Source organism: Drosophila biarmipes, chromosome 2L (assembly GCF_025231255.1).
Source record: "Drosophila biarmipes strain raj3 chromosome 2L, RU_DBia_V1.1, whole genome shotgun sequence".
Lineage (NCBI taxonomy): Eukaryota > Metazoa > Arthropoda > Insecta > Diptera > Drosophilidae > Drosophila > Drosophila biarmipes.
Window position 1 is genome coordinate 7,589,686 of NC_066612.1, and position 25,703 is coordinate 7,615,388.

Sequence of the window (25,703 nt, forward strand, 5' to 3'; positions counted from 1 at the left end):
CTCCTCCCAATCCTAGTCGCGCTTCTCTATTTGAAATCCATTTTGTTTGCCTTATGGATTTGCGGGGCTTAAAGTGGCTTCCCTGCTTCGTTTGCTTTATTTTGCTATTGTTGAAAATTTCAAGTTGCTCCCCCAACAATCTCAAACCGAAACCCCGGAAAACCCCGGAACACAGGCCCCAACGTCAAGTGTGTCGTCTGGTCGCTGTTTTGTTTTATTTTCCCATGTTGACTATTGGCTTAGAGTTATGGGCCAGCGGCAAAACTGTTTACAATCGCGGCAAGGCGAAGGCGTCGGATTTTTGGCGGCGCCCTAAGACTTTAATTGGGGGCGCCCTGAAATAAAAGGCGCTAATTGAGAGTGGGCAAAGTTTATACGGGGGATTAGCCAAGGGCTAACCGAAGCAAAGAAGGCATCTCATCCTAAAGCCTAAGCTGGGCCAACAGGTTGGATTTATTTTAAAGTAGTATTTTGGAAATGCACACTATAGATATTAGATTTATTCAATAAGGTAGAATAAATAAATTATATTTGTTATGCTCCCCAATTGCGTTACTTTATTTTAACATATTAATTATCATTCTGTAATCCTCAGTTCAGTTTAGGAATTTCCAAGTTTCTGCAGTAGATCTCATCTCCCCGAATTTCCTTGCAATCTTCGTAACTCATTGTTTTCTTTTCTTTTTGCAATTAAACTTTTCTGGCATTTCATTTATTCCGCTTGGTTTTATTTGCTGAATTCTCGTTTTCGCATTTGATTTATCAGCGCTTCTCATTTCCTTTCTGGCCATTGATTATCTCTGGAAAAGGCAGCTTCTTTGGTCCTTTCTGGCGTGCGTGTGTGTCCATGGATCCGTGTATCTCTGTGTTTTTGTATCTCACAGCTCGTTGTAAATTCGTTCTGGCAGCTTTAATGTTTGCCAAAGCGGAAATGGAAAACTTTTGCACGTATTGCTTCGTTTTCTAAGTGGCCAAGTAGAAGAATGCACGTTTTCTGCTGCTTATTTTGTTGCCCCAGCGATCGAGCATGAAAAGTTTTGGTTTCGTTTTGGCCGTCCACGTATCTGCACCCGCACACACACACCATTCGCATGTGCATGTAACACTTGCCGGCCAGGATTTCTTAAGGACATAAGCGGGACTCCAGATGGTCTGAGCTGAATTTGCACGCACGTCTGCTCATTAAATACGCATAGAAACAAAACTGAAATGAATAGATGTTGTGGTGCCAGGGGCGCAGGTGGAACTTTAAAGGGGGTCGCTAAGAACTATACTAAAGGTAACAATAATAATATTCTGAATGGTTTCGGTTATATATATTCTATAAAATATATATAATATATTATATTAAGTTTTAAAGTGTAAGTTTGCTTATACGTAGTATTTGTGGCCTATATAGAATATAAAATTACAGTTGGATTATAATAGCTTTTTAGGGCAAATTTTTATATATTACTAATATTTTCCAAAATAAAATTATAATTGATGATATAAATAAATAAATAATTATGTTTATATTCATTGATAGATAGATAAGTAGATATTGTTAAATAGGTAGATAGATAGATATATAGATAGATGGATTGATAGATATATGTATAGATATAGATATAAATAGATAGATATATAAATAGATAGATGTATAGATAGATATATAAATAGATAGAAAGATAGATAGATGGGCATAGATAGATAGATAGATAGATAGATAGATAGATAGATATATAAATAGATAGATGGATAGATAGATAGATAGATAGATAGATAAATAGATAGATAGATAGATAGATATATAAATAGGTAGATAGATATATAGATAGATAGATAGATAGATAGATAGATAGATAGATAGATAGATAGATAGATAGATAGATAGATAGATAGATAGATAGATAGATAGATAGATAGATAGATAGATAGATAGATAGATAGATAGATAGATAGATAGATAGATACATAGATAGATAGATAGATAGATAGATAGATAGATAGATAGATAGATAGATAGATAGATAGATAGATAGATAGATAGATAGATAGATAGATAGATAAATAGATAGATAGGTATAGATATAGATAGATAGATGGATGCATAGATAGATAGATAGATAGGTAGAACCGAAATCTCTCATAAAATTTGTCGACAATTTTGAGACCCCCTCCCATAACTTCCTACGCCTCTGATACCTGAGGGACACGCACTCACTTGGATGTATGTTGTGCTAGATAATGAATCTTACGATTCACCCTGATCCCCTCAACTTCACAGGCTCCCTCTTCATTCATCAGATTGTCTATCTCTGTGAGGCAGCTTCTGTTGAGATGGCTGTCTGCTTTATTTGCTTTTATTGTCTTCAACTTTATTCATATCCTGTTAAAATGTATAACTTTGGGTTTTCGGGTTATAAATTAAATACGAGACTATGCCAAGAGGGATAAGTTGGGTGGGCCGGATGGGGGTTAGGGGATGTGGCTGGGCGGGAACGGTTAGGCTCCTCAAAGCAGACGATTGTGTTGATAAACTGCGATATGCAGCATAATTAATGAGCTTGTCATACAATGCCAATATTTTACATTAAACACACAGGCACACTCACACCGAGGGAGACATGTTTGACGTGTGCATTGTGTACTTGAGGCAAATGTGTAATGGTTTTAATGAGTAAATTACATAATGCACTCGAAATCCTGCTCCAAGCCATGCAATTAAATTGAGATAATTGCTTTCAATTCCCAAGCAACATCCACAAAATCCTCTGGTTAAGGCTCCACTTCTTATAAAGCTATTCGGTAGCGACATTTCAGCGTTAATTAACTCTTACCTGTGTTATTTGCGGTCCTTAACTTGGCGAAACTTGACAGGTCATCAATAATTGAGCTGCCAGCCAACCTCTGAAATTCATTGAAAATTGTCCAAAAGAGGGGAAAAACCGAAAAAACAAAAAAACGAGAAGGCAGCAAAAAAGCTTTGACTTTTGGTTACTTTTCATTAGCTATCGGTTTCAAATTGTGGCAAAAAAAAACAATTTCTTCAGGTGTTTAATATACTCTAACTAGCGAAATTAATAAAATTGATAGTTGACATTTTAAAAAAACCTAAAATAACTATTTAATATTAGTCCTAATATTTAAAAATGCTTTTATTTAAGGTTTTATTTGGTAAAATAATAACGTGTTGGATAATTACTTAGTTTTCAACTTTTATAACCCTTTGAAAAAATACAAGTTTTTTAAAACTAGACCAATTAATTCTTATTTTTTTGCCTTAACCCATCGAAATTCCGAGTAATTACCCCTAGTTAAGGGTATAAATAATGGAAGCCACTTGAACAAGTCAAGTCAAGCCAAGTGGAAGACGTTGGAAATCAATATACACAGGCAGACACACAAAATCAGAAAGAAAGAAAATGGAAAAGTGGAAATGCAAGACGAAAGCGATAAAAATCAAGTTCATTTGGCAAGCCGAATGAGAGTAGGGGACCACAAACAGGTGGACCCGCAGACAGATACCCTACACTCACACACCTGGTTAGTTTTGCCTTTTTTTAAGACCTGCCGGTTGCCTGGCATTAAAGTTAATAGAAAAAGTTGCTGTTGGCCAAGATTCAATCATGCGATATAAATAAGCAAGCACACACACTGAGACAGAAAAGTTGGCGGCCAGGTAAATAAAACAATGGTCAAAGTCACCACCCCTTCACCTGAGAATCCCTCCTTCCTCCCCCCCAAAAAAAGGAAAGCCCTTACCGCAGTAGGAAAAACGATAAGAAGTCACAAAAACTTTTCCTTTGCTCCTCCAGCTTTTCTTCTTCATTTTCTTGGGCTTGCTAGTTTTTTTGTCAGTCTCAAGTTGAAAAATTACACAATGCGGGACAGTTTGGAGTCTTGAGTTTTTTGGTCATTCTCTATTTGGTCGCTTGATATTTGCTGGTGTTGATTGAAGTTTGCATGTTGACTATCAGCCGGCAAGAGGAAGACAAAGTAACACAAATAGAAACTTTTCAAATTCAACCTTAAAGTTGGCGGTTAAGTTTGCAAATTGAAATGTCCACACCGGGTGATCTTGAAAAGGTAAGACAGAAAAAGGTTATTTTAGATTTAAAAAATTGTGGTTAGATTTATAGAAACAATATTTTCTGATTTTATTTATGGGTACACATTTCTAAGAAAATAAAATCATTTAAAGAAAATCCAAAACTTCCATTTTATTATTGTTACGTTAAAAGAAAATGTTTTGCTTTAAAATACCCCCCGCCTCAGATCGAAGAGCTCTTTAAGACGAAATCAAGCTCTGCCATCGATATTACTTTCCCCTGTCGTTTCAGATTAAATCCATTGAAGCATGTGCCCGCATATTGAAATCTCATTTAATTCAATTACAAAGCGCCACAACTTAAAGCAGACAAAGGTCTTCAGGGTTCCACAGCCGAGGGGTCAGCCAGTGAACTCCACCCAGCTTTTCCTTTCCCCTGCCGGAGTTTCACTTACGATTATTGCCTACTTTTCAGGGTGGCGGAACGGGAAATAAAGGCGGTCCGAGTTGATTGCGAGTGTACAACACGGCTTATGCGCCACATGCAACATGTATGGCCCCCTTTTCTTATATGTAGAGTGCTTACTGTACAGGGAACACCACCCCCCACGTATATGCTTTACATGCTCGAATTGTCATTGAAGCGTTTAGACATTTTATTAGATTGTTCTAAAGACCAACGCCAGGATATCGCCCCTTGGCTCGACTGTCCTGAGATTTATGCACATATGCTAAGCACAGGCAATCGAGGGGTTGTCCCGAGGACAAGGGGTTGTCTGCCGACTCTTGGACGTCTGAGTTTTCCGACTTCTGTTTAGTTTGGCTTCCTTTACTTTGCTTTTCCTTGCCTTTCGCCTGCCTTGGCATTTTCCCCGCTTTTCTGGCCACTTGTTTCCCCCAAATTAAAATTGATTTGATTTTTGTGTGCGCCCTCCTTGGTCTTTGGGCTTTCACTAATACGCTGGGCTGCACATGTGCTGGCTGGATTGTCCTTTTGGGCATCCCTGGAATTTTTGTTAATAAGGGAAACAAGGAATTTTAATTTGGGAGGAGCGGAACAGTATGCGGTTTAATTGGATTTTGTTATTAAAAAATATTAAAGTACACTTCCATTTGACTTAAGGAAATATGATTGATAAGATCCAGGAAATTTTTATTTTCATTAATATGTACAGCTACCTAACAAATTGTTTCATATTTTAAAGCTTGAATTTCCCCCACTACCTATAACCACTTTCCTATGATCCCCCAAAAGCAATCAATTAAATGTAACCCTCTCTAAGCCCTATTAAAAATCCAAGCACATCCCTTGTTCTAACCAAATATCCAAGGAATTTGTGTAAATTCCCCCATAATATGTTGTTCCCCCAGTAGCAAAAAAAAGTAGAACATGCAAAAATGCTAAAGATTTTTTTAATGAAGCCAGGCACACGCCTGGCACACAAATCTCTCTGGGATTTGACGAGCGAAAATTAATATGGAATCGAAAAATCATTTACCGTCGCTTATCGCCACGACGACAGGCAGTCTGGCGGGCCAACGCTGCGTATGCGCAATGCCAGGAGGAGATTGGAGATGGAAAGTAGCTTATTTAAATTATCAACACGTTCGACACCCAGCTCCACGGGGTCGCCATTGCCATATGTTTGGTCCATTAAGATAAGCGTCAATCGAAACGAAACAAAAAGGGAGAGGTGTACTGAGTACACGGGATCCATGGGGTGGTTCGGCATTTTTTAGATGGAGCGAAAACTGTAAATCCGGCAAATGTGTAAAATATTGTAGGGCACGTTTTAAAATTACCATCAATAATGCAGGCTAAAATCGGTCCGAACAAGGAAAAGCCCTGGCAGGGTGGTTCCACCTTGCTTTGCCATTCCCTCCGTTTTTTCCCAGTCGATGTCAGTGACACTTGGCCCGGTCCTTTGACTTTTGTTTAAGTCCCAGCGACAGGGACTCGTTTGCCAGTTTGATGGCTTGATAGGCATCAGAGCTCAACCCCCCTCTCCAGTCTGACATTTTCCGGAGGTCGTGGGACTGGAATCTTTGATTCCTGATTTGGTTGACGTTTTATTGTCTCCAGCTCGTTTCGTATTTATTGAAAATGTGTTTGCTTTCGGCTTAAAACGCCGGCATTTCAGCTATTCAAGGGAACTTGTTAGGGAAAATTGATTTCTAGAGAAATTTATTCAAGAGGAAGTTTAAGGTTAAACTTGGGAGCAGAAAGATCAAGGAATTAGAATTAGAAATGTAGCTTCAAATTGTCTTTATACTACTTATTACTCATTGAAGAAAATCATCGTTTTATATATCTTTTTTAATACTTCTTAAAATATAAGTAGTATACTAATATTCATTTTATAATATACTTTATTTTTATATTTTTCCAGTTTTGATTTAGAAAGTGTATTTAATTATTGTTGTCCGTTTCCTATTTTCCACTTGTTCTATTTTCGCTTTGTGTGTCTCAGCTTTAACATTCAGTTGTGGAAGCTGCCACCTGTCCAGAGTACTCTTTGCTGCCAAAAGCCGATTTCCAGAGTATTTCATGCTTTAATCCGCAGAGTTGTAGTCAAAACTCCGCCATTCTGCCCCTGTCAACCCTTCGTCCTTCGGGCTTGGTCCCGGCTCGCCTCGTCCTTTCAGGTAAATGTACTGCCCATAGAGGCAGACGCATTCCAGAGCTCGCAATTCAATAAAAATGCCAGAGCTGTGCGGCGTTTTCTATTCGCGCTGGCAAATTTGTTTGGTTCTTTGGACTGGGGACTCGGATTCGGACCCGGTTTCTCGGATTCGACAGCCATGGAGGTCCAGTGCCCAGTCCGGTGTGCCAACTTTTGCATTAATCACTTTTGCAAGCTTTCCGCTGCGAGGGCCATGAACAAAAAAATAAAGAAATAGCGAAACGAGAACCAAGAAAATCCCTACGCAAAGGCATAATAAATGGTGGGCCACGGACAAAGTGAGTTGGGGAGTGCAAAACCCCGACGAGACCCTTTAATCCGCTGTGCAAATGAGCGTAGGCAGAGTGGAAAATTTATGGTCTCTCTATGGTCTGGCGTTGTTACCTATTTTCTTATTTTGGTTTGTTCCAATTTCCCTTTTTTTCGGGGGGATTTTTCACTTTGGGAATCGTGCATGCGAGAGCTGGGTAAAATATAGATGTGAAATTTGATATAGAACTCTGTGAATGGAACCCTAATAGAGGTCCTTTCGGGTCCGCCAGCGTTCAATCAATGAAAGTGCACACATATTTCACTATTTTTTGGATGCTTTCACATTGGAGTGATAAATTCTTTGAGTGCTCTAAATGAAGCGCTATTGATGAATACAGAATGAATAGTGCGATATGCAGGAATTTTAAGATCCATTGTGGGTTATTTTTGTTTCATTGCCCCTTAATAAACATATATTTTTGGGTCAAAAGCAGTGGGCATAGTTTATTTACCAACTGCAACTCCGTTTAAATTAAAATTTTCCAATCAAAAACCGCCCCTGGGAGATTCCAAATAAAAACGAATATTTACATTGGATAATTTGGCAACTTTTAAACTGCGAAGGAATCAACTCGGAATTGAATATTCATTTGGTCTCACACTTTCCCGTCCACTTACTTAGCCATTCATTTGTGTCTCGGTCCTCGGGCCATTTGGCTGCTGCGATGTAAATTGTCAAATTAATGTTAAATTTGTTGTAAAATTTGAACAGCAAACTTTCGGTAATGTTTGATAATGGCCAAGTTTCGTCTCGGCAAAAGTATTATTAAATTTTTCTTCGTTATTTATTGGCGCAAACTTTTGCACTGTTGGAGGGCAGCCAAAAGGAGTGTACTTCGATAACAAAGTATTTCGAATTGGTGGTTAATTTTTAATGCGTTTACATGTTTTGCGCTGGAGAACTTTAAAGCAAGCTCCTAAAATAAGTCCCATCTGAAGTTTTTGGTTGCGGGAAATGTGCCAAACCAGAAACTCAGTCAGTAGTAAATTGTTCTTGTCCTCCAGCTGAATTTCCGACTTCCATTTTCAACTCCTTGGTTTGCTTCATCCGCAGAAATTCAGTTATTCTGACGTAAATTGGGTTTACATACCTTACCATGTAAGCAGCGTTTCGGTAGGGTAAAGTCAGCAAAAGATGTCTAAAATCAATTAAAATCATATTAATATCATGATAAGTATGTAGTAATAAAATGTTATATTTTTACCATAAAAACGCATATTTAAATCTTAATATTATGTATCTTATACCCCGTTTTATTTCTGTTATTATTATAATGCTTATGGCCATGAAACGCACTGTCCACGTACACAACCTTCTGGTAAATGCATGTGCACACACACATATGCTTATTTATGAACCGCTTCATAAACCGCAATAAAACAGAAATTGCGCTCTATGCCATCTTACCTCTCTCTCTAGGCCAGTAGTGCCGACTCTTTCTCCAATGACGCTGCTCCAATTTTTGGCCAAGATTTTGGGGGTGAGTTTGGGCGAAAAGCGATTTTGTGGGGAGGTTTCGGAAGACAAAGTATGGCCGCATAGGGTTACGACTCCTTGCATCCTAATGTGACTCCTGCGGCTTGCATTTGAATGCAATTTGTGGCGAAAGCCGAGATAAAAACTAAGGCAATAGGCAAGGCTTATGGGCCAAATGAAATGTCGGGCCAAATTCATGACAATGGAACCGAATAAGCCTTAAACTTTTAGAGTGGTTTTGCGAAATTGTTCTCAGGCCATTTCAAATTGCCTTTACAAGTTTGTAGTACGAACTTTGGAAATCTCAGAATAATATTGTTAAAGAGGGACCACAGCCATCTCTATGGATTGAAATCACTTATAAAGGTGAGTAAATGTCTGCACTTTAAGAGACGAGTTATTTTGTAATGAATCCCTAAATTACTATTGAAAGTGTTTTGTTGCCTATTTTAAGGCTCTATTATAAGTGATTTGGGGACTTTTTAGAAAAAAGTCGTACCTTCGTAGTTGATTAAAATATTCCTGGCGTACCAAATTTCTTCAGCTTTTAAAATTTTAAATTCAAAACCTGCTCAGCCAAATTGTTGTTCATAAATTTAAAAATATGCCTTTCCCATTCCAGTGAACCACATAACTCGCGTTTATGTCTTTATTAACGAACCGCAACCGAAAGTTGCCAAGCAGATCCAATAAAAATATTAATGACGACTAATAAAAAGAGTGAGTATAATATTCGCCAGCCAGCAGGCAACAAAACGATTAACCCAAAAGGATCTTAACAACCGCTCCCAAAAAGGGGCTAAAAGCAAAAAATATGCAATGAAAATAACAAGAAAATACTTGCTGTTAATGATAACAAATCGCCGACGGTTAACAAGCGGCATTAATTCCCATTCGCAGAGGCATTTATTGGCTAATTAAAGTGGGTGGCTGGGAAATAGCCAGGCAGTCCCAAAAACCAGCCCCCGGCTATCAAGTCAGGGAATAACGATGGCAATTAATAATTTTTGACAATTTACACAACATTGCGCATCGTCAAAGATAAGAACTGAGGTTCCCTCGGGGGCCAAACCCTTTGGTAATTTGTCCATTTCGCTAATAATTTCGTCAACAGAACGTTCCCTTTGTCTTTAAATATTATTTGTTTTTAACTGCGCAAAAAGAAATAAGCATTTTCCACTTTTTTCACTTTCCCTCTGCGGCTGACAACTTCAAGTGCGGTTGCCCTTTTCATGATTTTCCCTTTTTTCAAAAACAAACCAGCTGCTCCCACCACTTGCCATTCCATCAGTTTGTTTATTCGCTTAACTTGCGTTAAAATAAATCAATTATTTTAATTCACGCTGACAACTCGCGTCATTTTCAGGCCAACTTTTTTGCGCGCTGCCCCCTTGATATGGGATAAGGATGCTGAAAGGATGGCACAAAAAGGGGAATGAGTGGGGAATGTCATGCATAAAATGTCAATAACAGATATGAATACGAATGATTGAAAGCGAAAAGAGGCACTAAGGATTTATATCTTTTAGGGCGTTCTAGTTGTGTGGAAAATTAAAGTTGGCTATATTGAAATATTAAATTTGTTAACCTAATACTAACTACTTAAATATTAATACCTTAAATACTCGAGAAAATTGCAAGACCTTTAAATCACTTTTTAATATGCCCAAAAGTATGCAGTGGAAAATATATATACATTGTTACTTACCTTTTGACACCTTTAAAAGTGTTTTTTTTTAAAAGCTAGTGTTTTAAGTGAAAACCTGGCTTGCTTTAAATTATTTTTAATGTGCCAAAAAGTATGCTATGAAAATGGAACATTTTACTTTATTTTAAAAAATATATTGTTGCCTACTTTCGATACACCAACCAATATTTTCAAAACGCTGGTGATTTAAGTGACAACCTCGATTGCTCTACAATATTTATATAAACCCTTTAATAAATTAAATGAAAAATGTATAGTGCCAAAAGCAAGTGCTCAAAAAGTTTTGGCAGCACTTAAAAATGCGGCTGCCACGCCCCGTTGGCCATCTGCCTTCGAAACGCCCACACCCACTGATGCCTGAAATGCCATTTGGCAATTTCAATGTTGTATCCTTTGGCAAACACACCGAGTCCGAGGGAGATGGAGCTCTAAAAGCGCCTGGATATGCATATATCCATTTCGCTTTTTGGAGGATTCTTCGCGTGCCATGTTAAGAGCTGCAACAACAGGAACAACCACACTAACAGCCATTGTGTATTACATGCGTGTGAACCAAAACTCAGACAAGAGGATTTCCCATTTTCCGACTCCCCCGGCCCACCAAACATTTCCATTCACAATCAAACACATTCACAATCGCAAAATGGAATTGTTCATTTTCCAACTTTGGCATTGGGTAAGCACTTTTTGTGTTTATTTATTTAAGTGTTATTTCGCTTTACTTTCTGAACATGCATGCGCATGGGTCTGTGTGCCTGCGTAAATTGAGTTATAAACAAGTTTTTTGAAAATTGTTTAAATGGAAAGAACAGATTGAATTTCCTCCTGCCGAGGGGCGTGGGCCACTTGAGTTCATGTCAAGTGGAAAATCGTTTTGTTGTGGTGCGTGCACTATGAATATATTTCCGATCATCTTGATTTATTTATGTATGCAAATCGCCAAATGTCCTCCAAAGGGTTTTCCCACCAGGATATCTTCCCACTTTAGAGTGCCCTAATTCGGTTAGAAAAGTGTGGGTGGCTTTTGATTGGCCCTTTTCTTGGCTAAGTAAAGCTGAATTGTGTCTCGTTAAGTCTTCTTTTATTGGGGGAAATGTTAGAAATGAAGTAAGAATGAAGTTACTTTTAAGGAAATAAAAAAAACTTAGAAACCAATAAACTATTTTTTCGATTTTATATTTGCTCTTCTAGTACACTTGCATATCTATTTCGGTTTCGTGTTTACATTTTTCCAGTACTTGTTATAAAAAATGCAGTTCTCAGGTGCAAAATGGATATGTATTTTTAATATTCCGCTTAAAATACATTCATGTAGCAAATAATACAAATGGTAATCCATAATCCCTTTGAACTTTTTTAAATAGAGCTATGAAATTTTACAGGTACCTAGAAACCCTAAAAAGAATGCCACCCCTCCTGTTGTTTTCAACTCTTTGAAAGCATTTTCCAGACTGCATTCAAGAGAAGCCCTTGCCCCGATAAGCTGGGAAAATTAAACGAGCTGATATCTTGGCACTACCCCTTCAACAACCCCGTTCTGCCCCAAACTGGCATTGTTCTGGCTGCAAGTTCGGCACTTGGTTGCCACAATTTATGCATTTTCCATGGCATTAACGCTGAAAAGCGTCGCAAATGAAATGCCATTCAAAAGGCTTTTGCTTCTGCTGCTCCTTGTGGTTCGGCTGCAGTTGTCTGGTTAGTTGGGTTACCTGGTTAGCAATCCTGAACCGCCTGCCACCCACAAAAGGTCACGCAAATTAGTGCAAAAACAAAAACTTCGAGCAACGGAAAAGTTTTCCGAACAGGATAACTGCCAACTCTGGACGCAGCAGACTCCATCTCGATGCTGGTTGTAATCCTGGCTGGCGAAAACTTGTAAAAGTTACTAGATAACGCAGCGACCAACAAACTAAGTAGTTCTCGAGGGGGAAAATGTGGGGGAAACCCAATAAAACCTGAAGGGATATTCCTGAAAATCAAGCGGCGCCAGCTGCACAAGCGGCTTATTGACCCCACTTGAGGTTCGATTCGGATACCTGGCCAACTCACTGAACTCGTGTGATTAGCTGATTGGTTAGACAATAAAAAAGTCGTTCGTCAGAAAGTTTTTTAATGTCTAAACCATAAAAATTGTATGTATGACTGAGAACTAATTATTAAAGAGATTTAACAACATAATAAAATCAATTATGGGATTAGATGAAATTATTAATTTTAAATTAGGAAATTATTAAATAAAATTTGTAGGTAAATTTATTCTTAATTGGATTTAATTTTATCACATTTAAACTAAGTTAATTTTCCAATTATGTTATGATAAGCAAAAGCGAGAAAAGAAAACCAACACAAAAGATTGAACTTCTTTTTTCACAAGTAATTGCTTGAATATTAATAACTTTTTCGGAATCTCGGCCACATGTCGCAAACATCAGTGGAGTGCCTCATGCCTTTCGCTACAATAATTAATAAGCTAATTAATCTATAATAATGTCAAATAATGAGCCAATATTTGAGCAAATATTGGATGAGGAAAAGCGGCGGCGACGATGGAAATTGCGATATTGGCGGCGACGGGAAAGCGGAAAGGCGGAAAATTTGTGTACGACGAACTCGGCGTGTGTGTGTGAGCTCATTGAAATGCCATCATTATCGTGCTCATCATCGTTTACATGGCAAGTGCCTCATGGTTGCATGCCGCAAACGCTGCCGCTTCATTATCCTTATTACTCCTTTCGCAACAGTTCCCCAATCTGCCCATCTCTAGCAGCCCATATGTGTGTGCACTGCGAAAAAAACATGGCAGCATCCGGTTCACAAGGACTCATTTATTTTTTGCACACAAGCATATCACATTAATCTATTAAAACGGGTAATCAGTGTAAATTTGATATTGGTAAATAAAAAATATAAGTAAATAACACTTTAAGGAAAAAAATCTTAATGATTTGAGCAATTTGATATGTCCTGTTGAACGGTCACTGACACGTGTCATTTTCATCACAGTTTAATTATGTTTAAAAAAATATAAAACAATATTTTAGGGATATTTTTTCCGTGCAGCTAGCTCGCTCGGCGCTGGCGGGTTATTGTTTCCATTTTGATTTATGTCTGGCATCCTTGGGCTCCTCTTGGCCTCGTCTACTATTTTAACGTTGTTAACCAAATTGCATAAATTAAGTGCGTTCGTCTGCTCGAGTGGCTCTGGTTCTGGCTCGAGTCCTCTGCTCCTGTTGCTCCTCCACCCACGGATCCACCAACTACTATTTCTGGCCCTGGCTGCGTCCTTCGTCCTTTATCCTTCATCCTGGGCTGCATTTGTGTTGCTAATGTGCGCACATTAGACGCACATGCTGCCAACTTCTGAATTGTGTTCGCTTTTTTTGCCCTCCTCGCATTTTTCCTCCTCGACAAGGGGAAATCATGTAAAGCAGCTGGAATATTTTATAATTGGCATGTAAATGCATCAGCTTATGTAATCCTTTCCCAGCCATAATGAAATATTTTTATATATATTTTTTGCTTCGTTGCCTTGGTTGTTTGCTGAATGAAGTCATGTGTGCAAGGCTAAAAGTTATTAAGATTAAGTTTCAACTAATTGTTTTAACATGAATGAACTCACTAAATTGTGGTTTTTAATTGAGGAAAATAACATTTTTTATATGCGAAGTATGAAAATATATATTTCATTCTCAAAGATTGACAGCCAACTAAAAAATTTCCAATATGCAGTCAGAAAATATTATATAGAACACTGCGTGACCATAATTCTCTGCTAGTTATCTGAATGAATAATATCAATTGTTCTGCACCAATTTAAGCCCCCAATCAACAAAAATATATGGTAAATATTGGCTTAGCTTTTGTTCAACCGCTTTAGAGCTCTATAGAAAATTGCCATAATTCCCTCTCAATTATTGTAATAATATTTGCTATTGACCTATCGACTATATAAAGACGGTGCGGTCTGGAGTTTTCTACTTAAAAGTTTCGCAATGAAATTGCTGGTCTGTTATTGGATATTCGTGGGCTTTATTTGCCTTACTCGAAGTCAGGGCGAAATTGAGAATGTTAGAAGGATAATGAAGGAATTGGAGGTGATCCCGGAGATTTTAGAAGGGCCTCCCAGGGAGTTACTTAGGGTGAGTAAACTATTTTTTAACCTTCTGGAAATATTTTTGATCACTTAAAATTTTAGATAAAATATGATAATTCCCTTGACATTGAGGAGGGCGAGATCTACACACCGACAGAGCTGAAGTTACAGCCCAGACTGGATTGGAGTGCCGATCCCGAGGCCTTCTACACCGTGGTTATGATCTGTCCCGATGCTCCGAATCGCGAGAATCCCATGTACCGTTCCTGGCTCCATTGGCTGGTGGTCAATATTCCCGGATTGGATATTATGAAGGGTCAGGCTTTATCCGAATACTTTGGTCCTCTACCACAGAAGGATAGCGGAGTTCAGCGGTATCTCATTCTGGTGTATCAGCAGTCGGGTAAACTGGACTTCGATGAGAAGAAAATCGAGCTAAGCAACGCCGATGGGCATAGCAATTTTGATGTTGAGAAATTTGCGGACAAATATGAAATGGCTCCTCCAGTGGCAGGAAACGTATTCCAGTCCAGGTGGGATGAATTCGTGCCGGAACTGATAAAGACACTCCATGGAGTCAATGAGTAGATATCCAAGAGTTTTGAGCGGTGGTTATGTTCCTTGGTTGAGTTTTTAAATGTTTTGTTTTCTGTTTGTCTTAAATAAAGTGTTGTAGTTAGTCTTCAGCATTCCAAATGAGGGTGGTATATGACTTTTAGTTATAAAAAATGTTTCTTACCAGTGGAGTTACTTTAAAGGCCTTTTCTAATAAAGAGCCAATGGCTCTATTGGCCCATTTGAGGGATCAGCCAACTGCAATGATATTCTCAAGCTCTTTTCCCCCAACCTATGATTGACTTGCTACATTTTCTAAATCCCTCAAGTACAAAAAACAAAAAGGAGCTTTGCACTTGGCACAAAACTCACTTAAACTTTGCAATCATGATAGGGCGTAATGTTAGATTTCCATTTATATAAACTCGAGCAAGTGTGAAAGGTGCAACTTTCACGGGGGCCTGGGGGGTTGGAGATTTCCCCGCACTTTCCACTTCCTTCTCCAGTTTCCACTCAAATAGTAACTAAACGCAGTCGAGCACAAAGCGCTTTTTGTGGGCAATGGCAAATAACCTTAAGGTTAAGATTACAAGGTAATTTGATTCAATTCGAGTAATAGGCGTGCCAAGGCAACAACAAACGGCCCAAGATGGAAACGGAGATGAAGACGGTTTTCCACGCTGGGTGAGAGGGCGGGGGAAAGCGGGGGGAAAATACCCGGTGTCGGGCCAATTTCCCCAGTTTCAGTCGGATAGATGACAGTGTCAAGATAGGAATTGTTGCAGCTTTGCCTTTGCACCCCTCCAGCCAAAAAGTCCTACCCTCCTCCATTTCTCCCTTCTTTCAATGAATTTCTTTTTTTTCGCTTTTCCGGCTTTCTTTTTGTTGGTATTCCTGTTTATCAGTTGGTGTATAAATTTGCCTTTATTTTGACATATTTAGTAGCGGTTCCAAGACAATTGTCCCGGCGATAAAAAGCTCAAAGATCTGGCTGCGATTTGCTTGTTACTCCATTAAAACGGCATATAAAAAGGCCAAACCAGACTCGAATAATTGGATTTAGTTGAAAATGGAAGTGTATTATTAAACCACTTAGTAAAACCGAGTTTCATATATATAAAACTTATAATATTAAGATCTCGATGACACAGTTATCTTTAAATACCCAACCTCATAGCTACTTATAAACCTATGATAAATTCGCCCATCGCCACGCCACATCATATCGGCACGAAGCCCCGGCTAAGCTCTAATTTCACGCTCGCCTGATCCCACTATTATATAAGAACGGTTTTTCTACCAAGTCACCCAAGGCCTCTTCTTCCCCGGCTCCTCGGTGTCCTCAATTTTTTTTTGCGGAAAAACTTTTCTTCTTATTATTTATCCCATGTGACAAATTTGGTGCACAAGATTTTTGCCTCGAATAATAAATTATGCGTTCCACTTAAAAAAGAGAAAAAAACACTTAAATTAAATTATAGCAGGAAGAAAATGAGGGAAAATGAAAGAGTTGAAAGTTTTCCATCGGGACATGAAAGTTTTCCGCGCACGTTTTAATTTAATAATCGCTGTCTGGAGTCGTTAAGTTGGGGCAAAGTTTTTCCGGCTAGTTTGCCAGATTTGACATTACACTTAATCGCTCAAAAAAGCTTTTAATTGGAGCGTTGTTTGCGTGAATAAATCATGTAATAAATAAACAAGCCGGCACACTTGTTGGCCGTGCATTATTTATGCCCCGAATCAATAACTGTGACACTTTGGCTAGCATTTCGCATGCATGGCAATGACTGATGCAGATGAGCAGGACGAGCCAGGACCTGGACGCACAGGATGAGCCAGGACGAGGTGGGCCGAGGGGACCAAGTGTCCAAATGTCCAAATTTCAGAGCCTGCAACCGGCAGCCTGGCTCCTGTCACACAGTTAAAATGTGATAAATTCCATTAAGTGACAGAGAAACGCACACGAAATGCGAACGTAAACTGTATTTGGGCTTAGAGATGGTCGAATCTGTCGGCATTAGGCCATAAATTATGGCGATTCAAACGGAAGCTTTACTAACGAACAAGGAGATTAATTGTTTACCGTTTGTGGTTTTAATTAAAGTTTTAAAACTAATAAATCAAAAATACCAGTTTTTCATGAAAAATTAGCAACCTAATGAGGAAGAATTTAAAGTTTTCTCTTAATTTATGTATTTAGGTATATAATGATTTTTATTTGCAAAATTGCAAGCCACATCCCTAGATTGCAGTGCCTTTGCATAGAAATATTCTGAATGGACAGGCAAGAAATCCATTTGTGTGTGGCGCCAAATCAAAATGTACCAGCCAAGAGCAGAAGCACACACTCTGCTGCCTAACCCATACAAACCCATCCATGGACTGTAAACATCATGTTGAATGTTGCATGTTGCACATTGAAAGCCAAAACTGACACCAGCAGACATTTAGTACGCCTCGCATATTGAAATTGTAATTTGATTTCTGCCTTTTGCCACCAACTGTCCAACTTTCCATCTGGCTATCTCTCTCTGCTGAATCTCCCCCTCTCTCTTCCCTTTCTAAATGTATATTCCCCCGATTGAGTGGTATTTCTATACCCGTTTGCATGCCCAAGAGGTCCTTGCCCCGAGTCCTGACAGTTGCGTATTTTGCAACTGAATAAACCCCATTGGAGCTTAAGAACTGAAACTGGGTCAAGCCAAAAAAACGAGGGGTGAGCAATTAAAGCGGACTGAAATGTGTGGATGTCTAGTAAGAGAGAAAATTACTTTGGGTATGGAAGTTGATTACTTAATAGGTTTTTGGTAATATGTACATATATACATATACTACAAATAAAAATGTGTATGAAAAATCCATTTAAATAAACTTAACATATAAGCAGGTGGTTTGTTACACCTATTGTAAGTTCCTTAAAAATATTTCATTTAAACTAATTTTTAAAATTTTTTAAAATAAAGTTAGGTCACATTTTGTACTAGATTTACTAAGTATTTAGCTTATTAATTTGTCAAAGTAGTTAAAAATAATATTATTTAAAAACTCTTAAATGCAATTTGTTGAGAAACAATACCTGGAAAACGGGCTTATCTGAGTGCAACACACCTGGGCAGGTTCCTGCACCTGACTCCTTCCAACGGGGGATCAGGAGACCCCAAGCCCCTCAACGTGCCAGTCTGGCTGCACTTGTGTGCTGACAAAGCCTCTTGGGGCACTTAAATCATTATTTAATTTGAATTTAAAATGCAGCAAGGAATTCTCCACGGCCGTCGCTGTTTGTCGTCTGAAACAAAGCGCGGACAAATAAATAAAATAAAATGGCAAACTCATTACAAGCCGACTGCCTGCTGGACTGCGACGACGACGACGACGATGATGTTAATGATGATGATGATGATGTGGCAACAAGTCGGAGTCGGGCATCACTTTCAACAATGCCCCATGCACACGCACTCACACACAGTGGGGGCGAAAAAAAGTGGCCAACAAAGGCACAATGGGGCTCGGGCGGTGCCCACCATCGCCCACCATCGCCCACTGTTGAGCTCTCCCACTTGGCTGCCTGCATTGTTGGTTTTCAGTTTTAAGGGGGTTGAGGAAAAGCGGAAAAGTGGGGTGCCGGAAAAGCGGGGAGAGGAAACAACGCCAGCGGCATCTGGGGCATTGATGCCAGGTGACAGACGGCAAAATGCAGGCGCGTCCTTCTGTGAGCCACTGTGTGCGCAGTTTTCAGCCTGCATATGCCGCCGTTTTCCAGCTAATTGCCGGCTATTTACATTTTAAATCGCAAGAAACTTTAAAACTAACTTGGCCAATAATTTTTTGTTTTAAAATGTTTCAATATTTGTTTGCCAGCCATAAATATTATTGATTTTTTGGGCTTCATATTGAACAACTTAAAAAAGGCTTTCCCACAAATTGGGTTTTGAGCCGGCGAAGTCATGAATATGAAATGAGGTTCGTCATACTCGAGTTTCTGGCACCTGAAATATGTCAATCCTTTGTCGTTTCCGTGGCTCACCTCACTGCAAGTGACAAGTCGAGAAGGGAAACAGCAAATATTTTGCCGGCAATCCCGATGAGGGTTACGCCTTTAGTCAACCTTCTTGGAAATTCAAGTAGTATAAAAAATGCTTCCCAATTTTTACACAGTATTTTATAGGTTAAGGGGATACTGTTTTTGTGCAAATTTATTAATTAATAGGTTATTTAATTTGGGACTGATTATTTTGAAAAATAAGAATCGCAAACATTGATTATTTCTCGGTCTCTTAACTAAACACATATTCAGTGCGATAAACTTAATTCCATAGCAGCTGTCAGCTGTCAGCAACGAACAAACAAATATTGTAATAATATTAAAAACTTCAAAAAGATAAAACCTAACTCTTTTTTTATAAAAAAAATAAAAATAACTATAGATCTGAAAATGTCATCTTCAGCGGGCAACATCGAGAAAGATGGAGCTTCCGTCAACCGGAAAGTAAGCGTGATATCAGCGAGGCGCATTCAGAGGGAGCTGGACGAGATGTCCAGGGATCCGCCGCCCAACTGCAGTGCTGGTCCAAAGGATGACAACCTGTACGAGTGGACCTCCACGATTATCGGACCAACGGGCTCGGCTTACGAGGGCGGAATGTTCAAGCTCGACATACACTTCCCCATGGAGTATCCTTTTGCCCCGCCAAAAGTAGTGTTTCGCACGCCCATCTATCACTGCAATGTCCACCGACTGGGCATCATTTGTCTGGACATTCTGAAGGAGAACTGGTCACCGGCCCTCACCATATCGAAGATCTTGCTGTCTATATGTTCTCTACTCACCGATTGCAATCCCGCGGATCCGCTGGTGGTAAGCATTGCCAAGGAATATGTTAAGGATCGAGAGGAACATGATAAAAAGGCTCGTGCCTGGACGAAAATGTGGGTTATTTGGATATGTCCACGTTAAATAAAAATGATCTTTTATCCACTTTTCAGGTACGCAAAAAATGAGTAGCTACAACAGTCATATATGTTTCACAAAGGATTTTCCATATATTTAATTAGGCTAAATTAATAGTAGACTGGTCTTTAAATAACCAGATATACCTATATGTTTTTAAGTTTACTTAACGTTTGCCAGTTGTTTTTGCGTTTCGTTGCGTTAAATTCCAAAAATAAACTCATACAACATAAATAATGTAAAGTGTTCATTAAAATTATTTGTAAATGGTACTTTTTAGAGACTCCTACACTTTCCTTCTTATTATTGACAACTTTTGAAATTGTTCATGCCGCAATTGGGGAGCCACGCCCACTCGCCTACGCTCATTGTGGTAATACTTTTGAGTGGCCGACCGATGGTGTTGCCAACGAATTTCCGCCAGGGCCAAAACAAAAATTCGATAGAGAATGAAAATGTTTTTTTGACATCAACTTCGTGATTTCCATGCGAAAATATATATATTGTAGAGGCAAAGAAAATGGGGGCCAAGGTAGGGTACCTAGGTGCTCTACTGTGTTGCTTATCGATTTAAAAATTACATGGGAAAAAGTTCAGGCAGAGGAAACACGAAATTAGCACAGGCCACGTCGCTGCCAGAAACTGTCAAGTGTTGCATACTTTTTCGGGCCATTTGAGAGGGCTCAAACGGGGATTCCCCGGAAAAACAGCAGCGAAGTGGAGCACATTTGCATGAGACTGAAGTTGGAGAAGGACAAACATTAGCCCAAGCCAGATAGGAAAAGCTCTTCGAGGGTGGGTACAAACCGAAATTCTTTCACCTCCCGCTTATTTTTCCGATGGGTAACCCTTTTTGGCAAACAACCCTCTGGGCGCACTGAAAAACCGGGGCTAACAAGTCAAATATGCTGCCAAAGTTATTGATGGCGCACGCACCAAAACAAATTTGCTTAAATCTGTTTAATGTTTTCCCATTTTTTGTGCCGCCCTTAACGGGTTTCCCCCGCTTCCGCTTTTGATTTTCTCTTATATTTTTTAATATTTGTAAATATGCTCTTTCTGCACACAATTTGTTAAAAATGTTTTATTTTTTGAGCTACTCTCATGATTGGCCGCATGAATCATTTTGATGGGGGTGCTTGCGACTGGTTTGGTTGTGATAAGTAGAGCGATTCGTTAAAATTTGGTACTATATATTTGAGAAATATTATGAATATTAAATATTTCTGTGCTATTTAACTTTTTAAGTTTCTTTAGTCTTTAGTCACAACCCTTATTAATCCTCATTATTACGTCATCAACATTTTTTACTCATTGTTTAAAAATTCTCTTTAATTAGACATTCCCAAAAAGCAAACGGTAAAGCATTCATCTTAAAACGGGGTAAGCCAAATTACATTCAAACAATTAGTGTTGCGAATATGGAATACCCTTTAATAATATCAATAACATTTTGTAAAGGTTCAACGATTTTTTTAGGCATGAAATAATAATTCAAACATAATAAAAATGCCAAAGTGTAAACAAAAACTTTAAAAAAACTTTTTTGTTTTTATGATTACGTATTAAAATTTGCTTTTTGAAATATTTGAGTAAAAGCTTTATTACCATTTTAGCTTAAGTAGTTCTCGGAAATATCTTTCTCCCAATCTTATAGAGCAATTTCTTTGCCCAACTTACTTTTAGTGTTGTCTGCCTTTTGTATTGGTTTTTAATATTTTCATATCCATTGAAACTCCATATTTTAATGATATAATGGTACCCCTGTTACCCCTTAAGTGGCGGCTGCGAAAATCCCCAACACACATTTGCAGCGTAATCAACAAAAGCACTAATTGCATAGAAGACACGCTCTGACATTGATGTCTGATGGGCCCAAGTGGGAGGGAGACGTACGTACATGCGGCTGTCTCTGTCTGGCTGTCTGCAATTTCATTTCATCTGCGCTCCATGTGCAGCGGTATTAACGTTACAGTTGCCATTTACCTTTGCCAACGAGGGCGCTGATGACGCTAAGCTGTCTGCATGCGTAGACACGGCCACCCCCTCATTTTCCCCCCATTTCCAGCCCCAATTTTCCCACCGCCACCCCTCTCAGCCGTCACACAACTTCATTAACGCAGAGTAAACACACGCATGCAGTTTTCGAGCTGAAGCCGAAGCCGGGAGCAATGTGTTTGATGTTGTTGCCTTTCCTCGGGCAGTTTAAAGTTACATTTTAGGATCTTCCAGCTGCAAGTGGGAAAAGGGGCGGGCAGTCTGGTGGGTGTGGCACCCAGACATTCCCAAATGTTCGGCGTATTTGCTTAGGTGAGTATGATTGGTCTGGATGGGATGGGAAGATGACGAAAGCTTTAAGACAAACAAAATCAAAAATTCAATAGAGCGAGATAGGTTTCAATTTAAAAATGCGGAATATCTTTTACTCACATTATTTGTCGTACTTAAAAACAAAAACACGTATGAGTAACATAAATTCTATCGTTGATATCGGTTTTACGATATTATTTTGCAGTTAAGTGTAATTACCTTTAATTTCTTGGAGCATCCTTTTAAATGTTTGCAAATTAACATGATCTGAATAATAAAGCAAAATGTGATGTGCTTTTCCGCATTTTTCCCGCCCTTCCGATTCACATTATTTAGACCGGGCCCAAAGTCCATTAACAAAGCATAACGATGTGTCATGTGGCACACACACACGCCAAAAACCGCACATATCGCACTTGGTTTTGCCGCTTTCTCCGTCTGCTTTCTCCGAGGGTCTTTGTTGGCATTCATATTTATGCGGCGACGTGTGTGAGGCCCTCCCTAACAAGCCTAACGAACTGCCAAATTACGCTGAAATAGCATTAAAAATTTAAATTTTTTCCCAGCCTGCTCTTTTACTTCGCTTGTGGACCGTCAAAAGCGAAAACGCCAACAAGTCCTTAATGACATTAAAAAGAAAGCGACTTTCTTCGGGTGTCTGTGGGTGCGTGTAAGAAAATTATATTTGCTGGTTCTCAGCAATTTGTGTCTATCTTGAAATCTATTCAAAAGGAATTAATAACAAAATAACTTAAAGCAGATTTTCCAGGTGTGTAGGGAAAATGAAACATGTTGCGACAGGGGACTTACATATATTCTTGTGTTAAAACTATAAAATGATATTAAGTGACATTCGCAAACCTAGTTCCTCTAGTAACCCACTAAAAGCACTTACACATATACGGAAGATTTGACTTTAGGCTGTTGCTATTCCACTTGGCAATCGAATGTGGGCTTCAACAAGGACCTGCAGATGTAGCCAAGAAATGTTAAAAATGCCACAAAAAACTAACAAAAAAGCGACGGAGGTACAAAACTTGCCCCAACTTGGGATAGGAAAGTTTTTAATCTGCCGCATGCAAAACTTTAATCGAAAAGCTGCCAACACTGAGGAAACTAAGTCAAACTTTTCAAATTGAAATATCAACATAGGAAAAGCCAAAGGAGAGCCGAGGAGGCAGATAGGAAAAATTCGATTCGTATGTTTTGTCGTCACATGCCAATTGCGTGTTTGAAGTGCATGCAGAAATTTAAGCCGAAAACTTTGATCGCCCGCCGCTGTGACAGAGACAAATGTGAAAGTTTTTCCAATGCACTCGAAAGTACGAGGAAAAGCTGTTTGCGAAGTATGCAAAGGGCATGCAAACAATGGCCTGTGATGGCATTTCCCTTCTATTTGAAGGGCGGTGCATTTTCGCCACTTGAACTTGTTAACTTTGTTCAGGCCAAGTAATGAAAACAATAAATATTCGTAATGGAAGGCAAATATATTTTTTGTGGGTTATTGAAATGGGAACTTCATTTTTTATTTGCAATAAAACCTGTTCCGCGGTTGGCGTGCACAAATATTTTCCACATTTGTTTATATTTACATGGCGTATAAAAAATCGACGTGTTGGGATATTCCGTTCAGGCTTAGAATAAAGGTAAATATAGGAGGCAATTTCAGGCTAAATAAATTCATTTTTATCGAGAGTAACCCAATTTACGAAACCAAATTAGTTATAAAGTCCAAAAATCTATTTAAAAAATTATTCATCTTTACATATTTACATATTGCAATTAAATCCATGGACCCGATTTTAGTTTCTAAGCCTGCAACAGGCACTTTACGATAAAAGTCATATTATTTAACAGGCATTTTTAATTAACCAAATATGTTTGTACGGAAGCAGGCACACAATTACACTTGTGCTCAAATATGAGTGCATAAATACAGAGGGGAATATGTAAATATGGCTGGCGAAATTAATTTGCCCAGTGCAAATATGCAGGATGTGAAAATGTGTTTTCTCCTCGGCCCCTTTTCCCCTACTTTCTGTATGTGCGGTGTCATAAATTTTTGGCAACCGAGGGGAAAACGCCGAAAACCATGACGGCAAACAACCTAAAAAATGTTCGCTGACGTTCTGGAGACGTGCATGTAAGCCCTCTGCAAACGCACCCACAATTGAAATGCAAGTCATGGGTTAACCAAAGCCAGTCGAAACCCCTCCAAAACTCCGCTTTCTGTGAGCCGTTTCCGAGAAATTTCACCTGCCTTTGGACACCTCCCCGCAAAACTGCTACAGCTTCCATATGCCCTGCTAATATGGCTGGATTTTGGTCCATGTCGGGTTCTTCCCAGCTATATGACCCTGCCAACTACTGCTGACTGCAGCTAGTTACCCAGCGGGCGACATTGCAAACAAAAAGCTCATTTTCGAGCACTCCCGGGCAACCCAGCAAGCATTTTAGATACAATGAGTTTCAACAGGTAAAAAAAGTTCGGGTAGCTGGGATGAGAAAAAATTTGGCCTCGTTAAAAGTCAAGTTTAAAATTTAGTCTTGGAATTGAATAACTGTTAACGATTTCAGAAGTGAACTTTTGGGTAACGAAATGGTAAGATAATTCAAACACAAATTTAAAAAGGTATCCCACGTCAAAATCGGAATACAATAACTGTAGTTCAGTTTTGGGCTTGATTTCGAAACTAGTTGAAAGTCAGAAAAACAGAACATGAAAATGGGTTTAAAATTTGACCCCCGGTTCGAAGAAACCCTTGTATGTAGAATTATAGAGAATTTTACCACAAGTTAAAGGAGGTATCCCACGTAATAATCGGTAATAATCGGTAACAATAACTGAAGTTATGGAATCTGAAAGCCATTGAAAGTTCGGAAATGCGGAACATGAAAATAGGTAAAAAACGGGACAATCTTTTGGAAGACAAATTTTAATGTTAATTGTAAGATAATTCAACCACAAACTTAAGGAGGTATCCCACGTAATAATCGGAATTAAATAACTCAAGTTATGGATTTAAGAAGTGCAGTTTTGTGCTCCTATTCTGAAAGCCATTGAAAGTTCGGAAAAACGGAACATGAAAATCGGTAAAAATCGGGACATTCTTTTGGAAGACAATTTTTAATGTTAATTGTAAGATAATTCAACCACAAGCTTAAGGAGGTATCCCTCGTCCAAATCGGAATAGAATAACTGAAGTTATGCAATTTAGAAGCTTAGAATTTGGCTTCGATTTCGCAACCAGTTGAAAGTCGCGAAAACGGAACATGAAAATGGGTTTAAAATTTGACCCCCGGCTTGAAGAAACCCTTGTATGTAGAATAATAGAGAATTTTACCTCAAGTTAAAGGAGGTATCCCACGTCATAATCGGAATACAATAACTGAAGTTATGGAACTCACAAGTTCATGTTGGAGCTTCGATTTCAAAAGCATTGAAAGTTCGGGAAAACGGAACATGAAAATGGTAAAAAATGGGACACTCTTTTGGGATACAAATTTTAATGTAAAAAACCACAAACTTAAGAAGGTATACCACGGCGTAATCGGAATTTAATACATTAAGTTATGGAGTTTA

General features: G+C 38.8%; 2 protein-coding genes across 3 annotated transcripts; both read left to right on the forward strand.

The window, feature by feature from the left end:
- The first annotated feature begins 14,206 nt into the window (after nucleotides 1–14,206).
- LOC108027721 (putative odorant-binding protein A5) lies at nucleotides 14,207–15,003 on the forward strand. Its single transcript, XM_017099274.1, has 2 exons — nucleotides 14,207–14,353; nucleotides 14,410–15,003. Exons 1-2 carry the CDS (start codon nucleotides 14,207–14,209, stop codon nucleotides 14,893–14,895), a joined length of 633 nt encoding a protein of 210 aa, XP_016954763.1. The 3' UTR covers nucleotides 14,896–15,003.
- Nucleotides 15,004–19,192: 4,189 nt separating this feature from the next.
- LOC108027712 (ubiquitin-conjugating enzyme E2-24 kDa) lies at nucleotides 19,193–20,053 on the forward strand. 2 transcript variants are annotated; one of them, XM_050884949.1, is made up of 3 exons: nucleotides 19,193–19,214; nucleotides 19,287–19,788; nucleotides 19,865–20,053. In XM_050884949.1, the coding sequence occupies exons 2-3, from the start codon at nucleotides 19,295–19,297 to the stop codon at nucleotides 19,908–19,910; spliced, it is 540 nt and encodes a 179-aa protein (XP_050740906.1). In that variant the 5' UTR covers nucleotides 19,193–19,214; nucleotides 19,287–19,294; the 3' UTR covers nucleotides 19,911–20,053. The 2 variants fall into 2 exon arrangements, with proteins under 2 accessions (XP_050740906.1, XP_016954751.1); XM_017099262.3 differs by lacking the exon at nucleotides 19,193–19,214 and having other exon boundaries at nucleotides 19,221–19,788; nucleotides 19,846–20,053.
- Nucleotides 20,054–25,703: the final 5,650 nt, after the last annotated feature.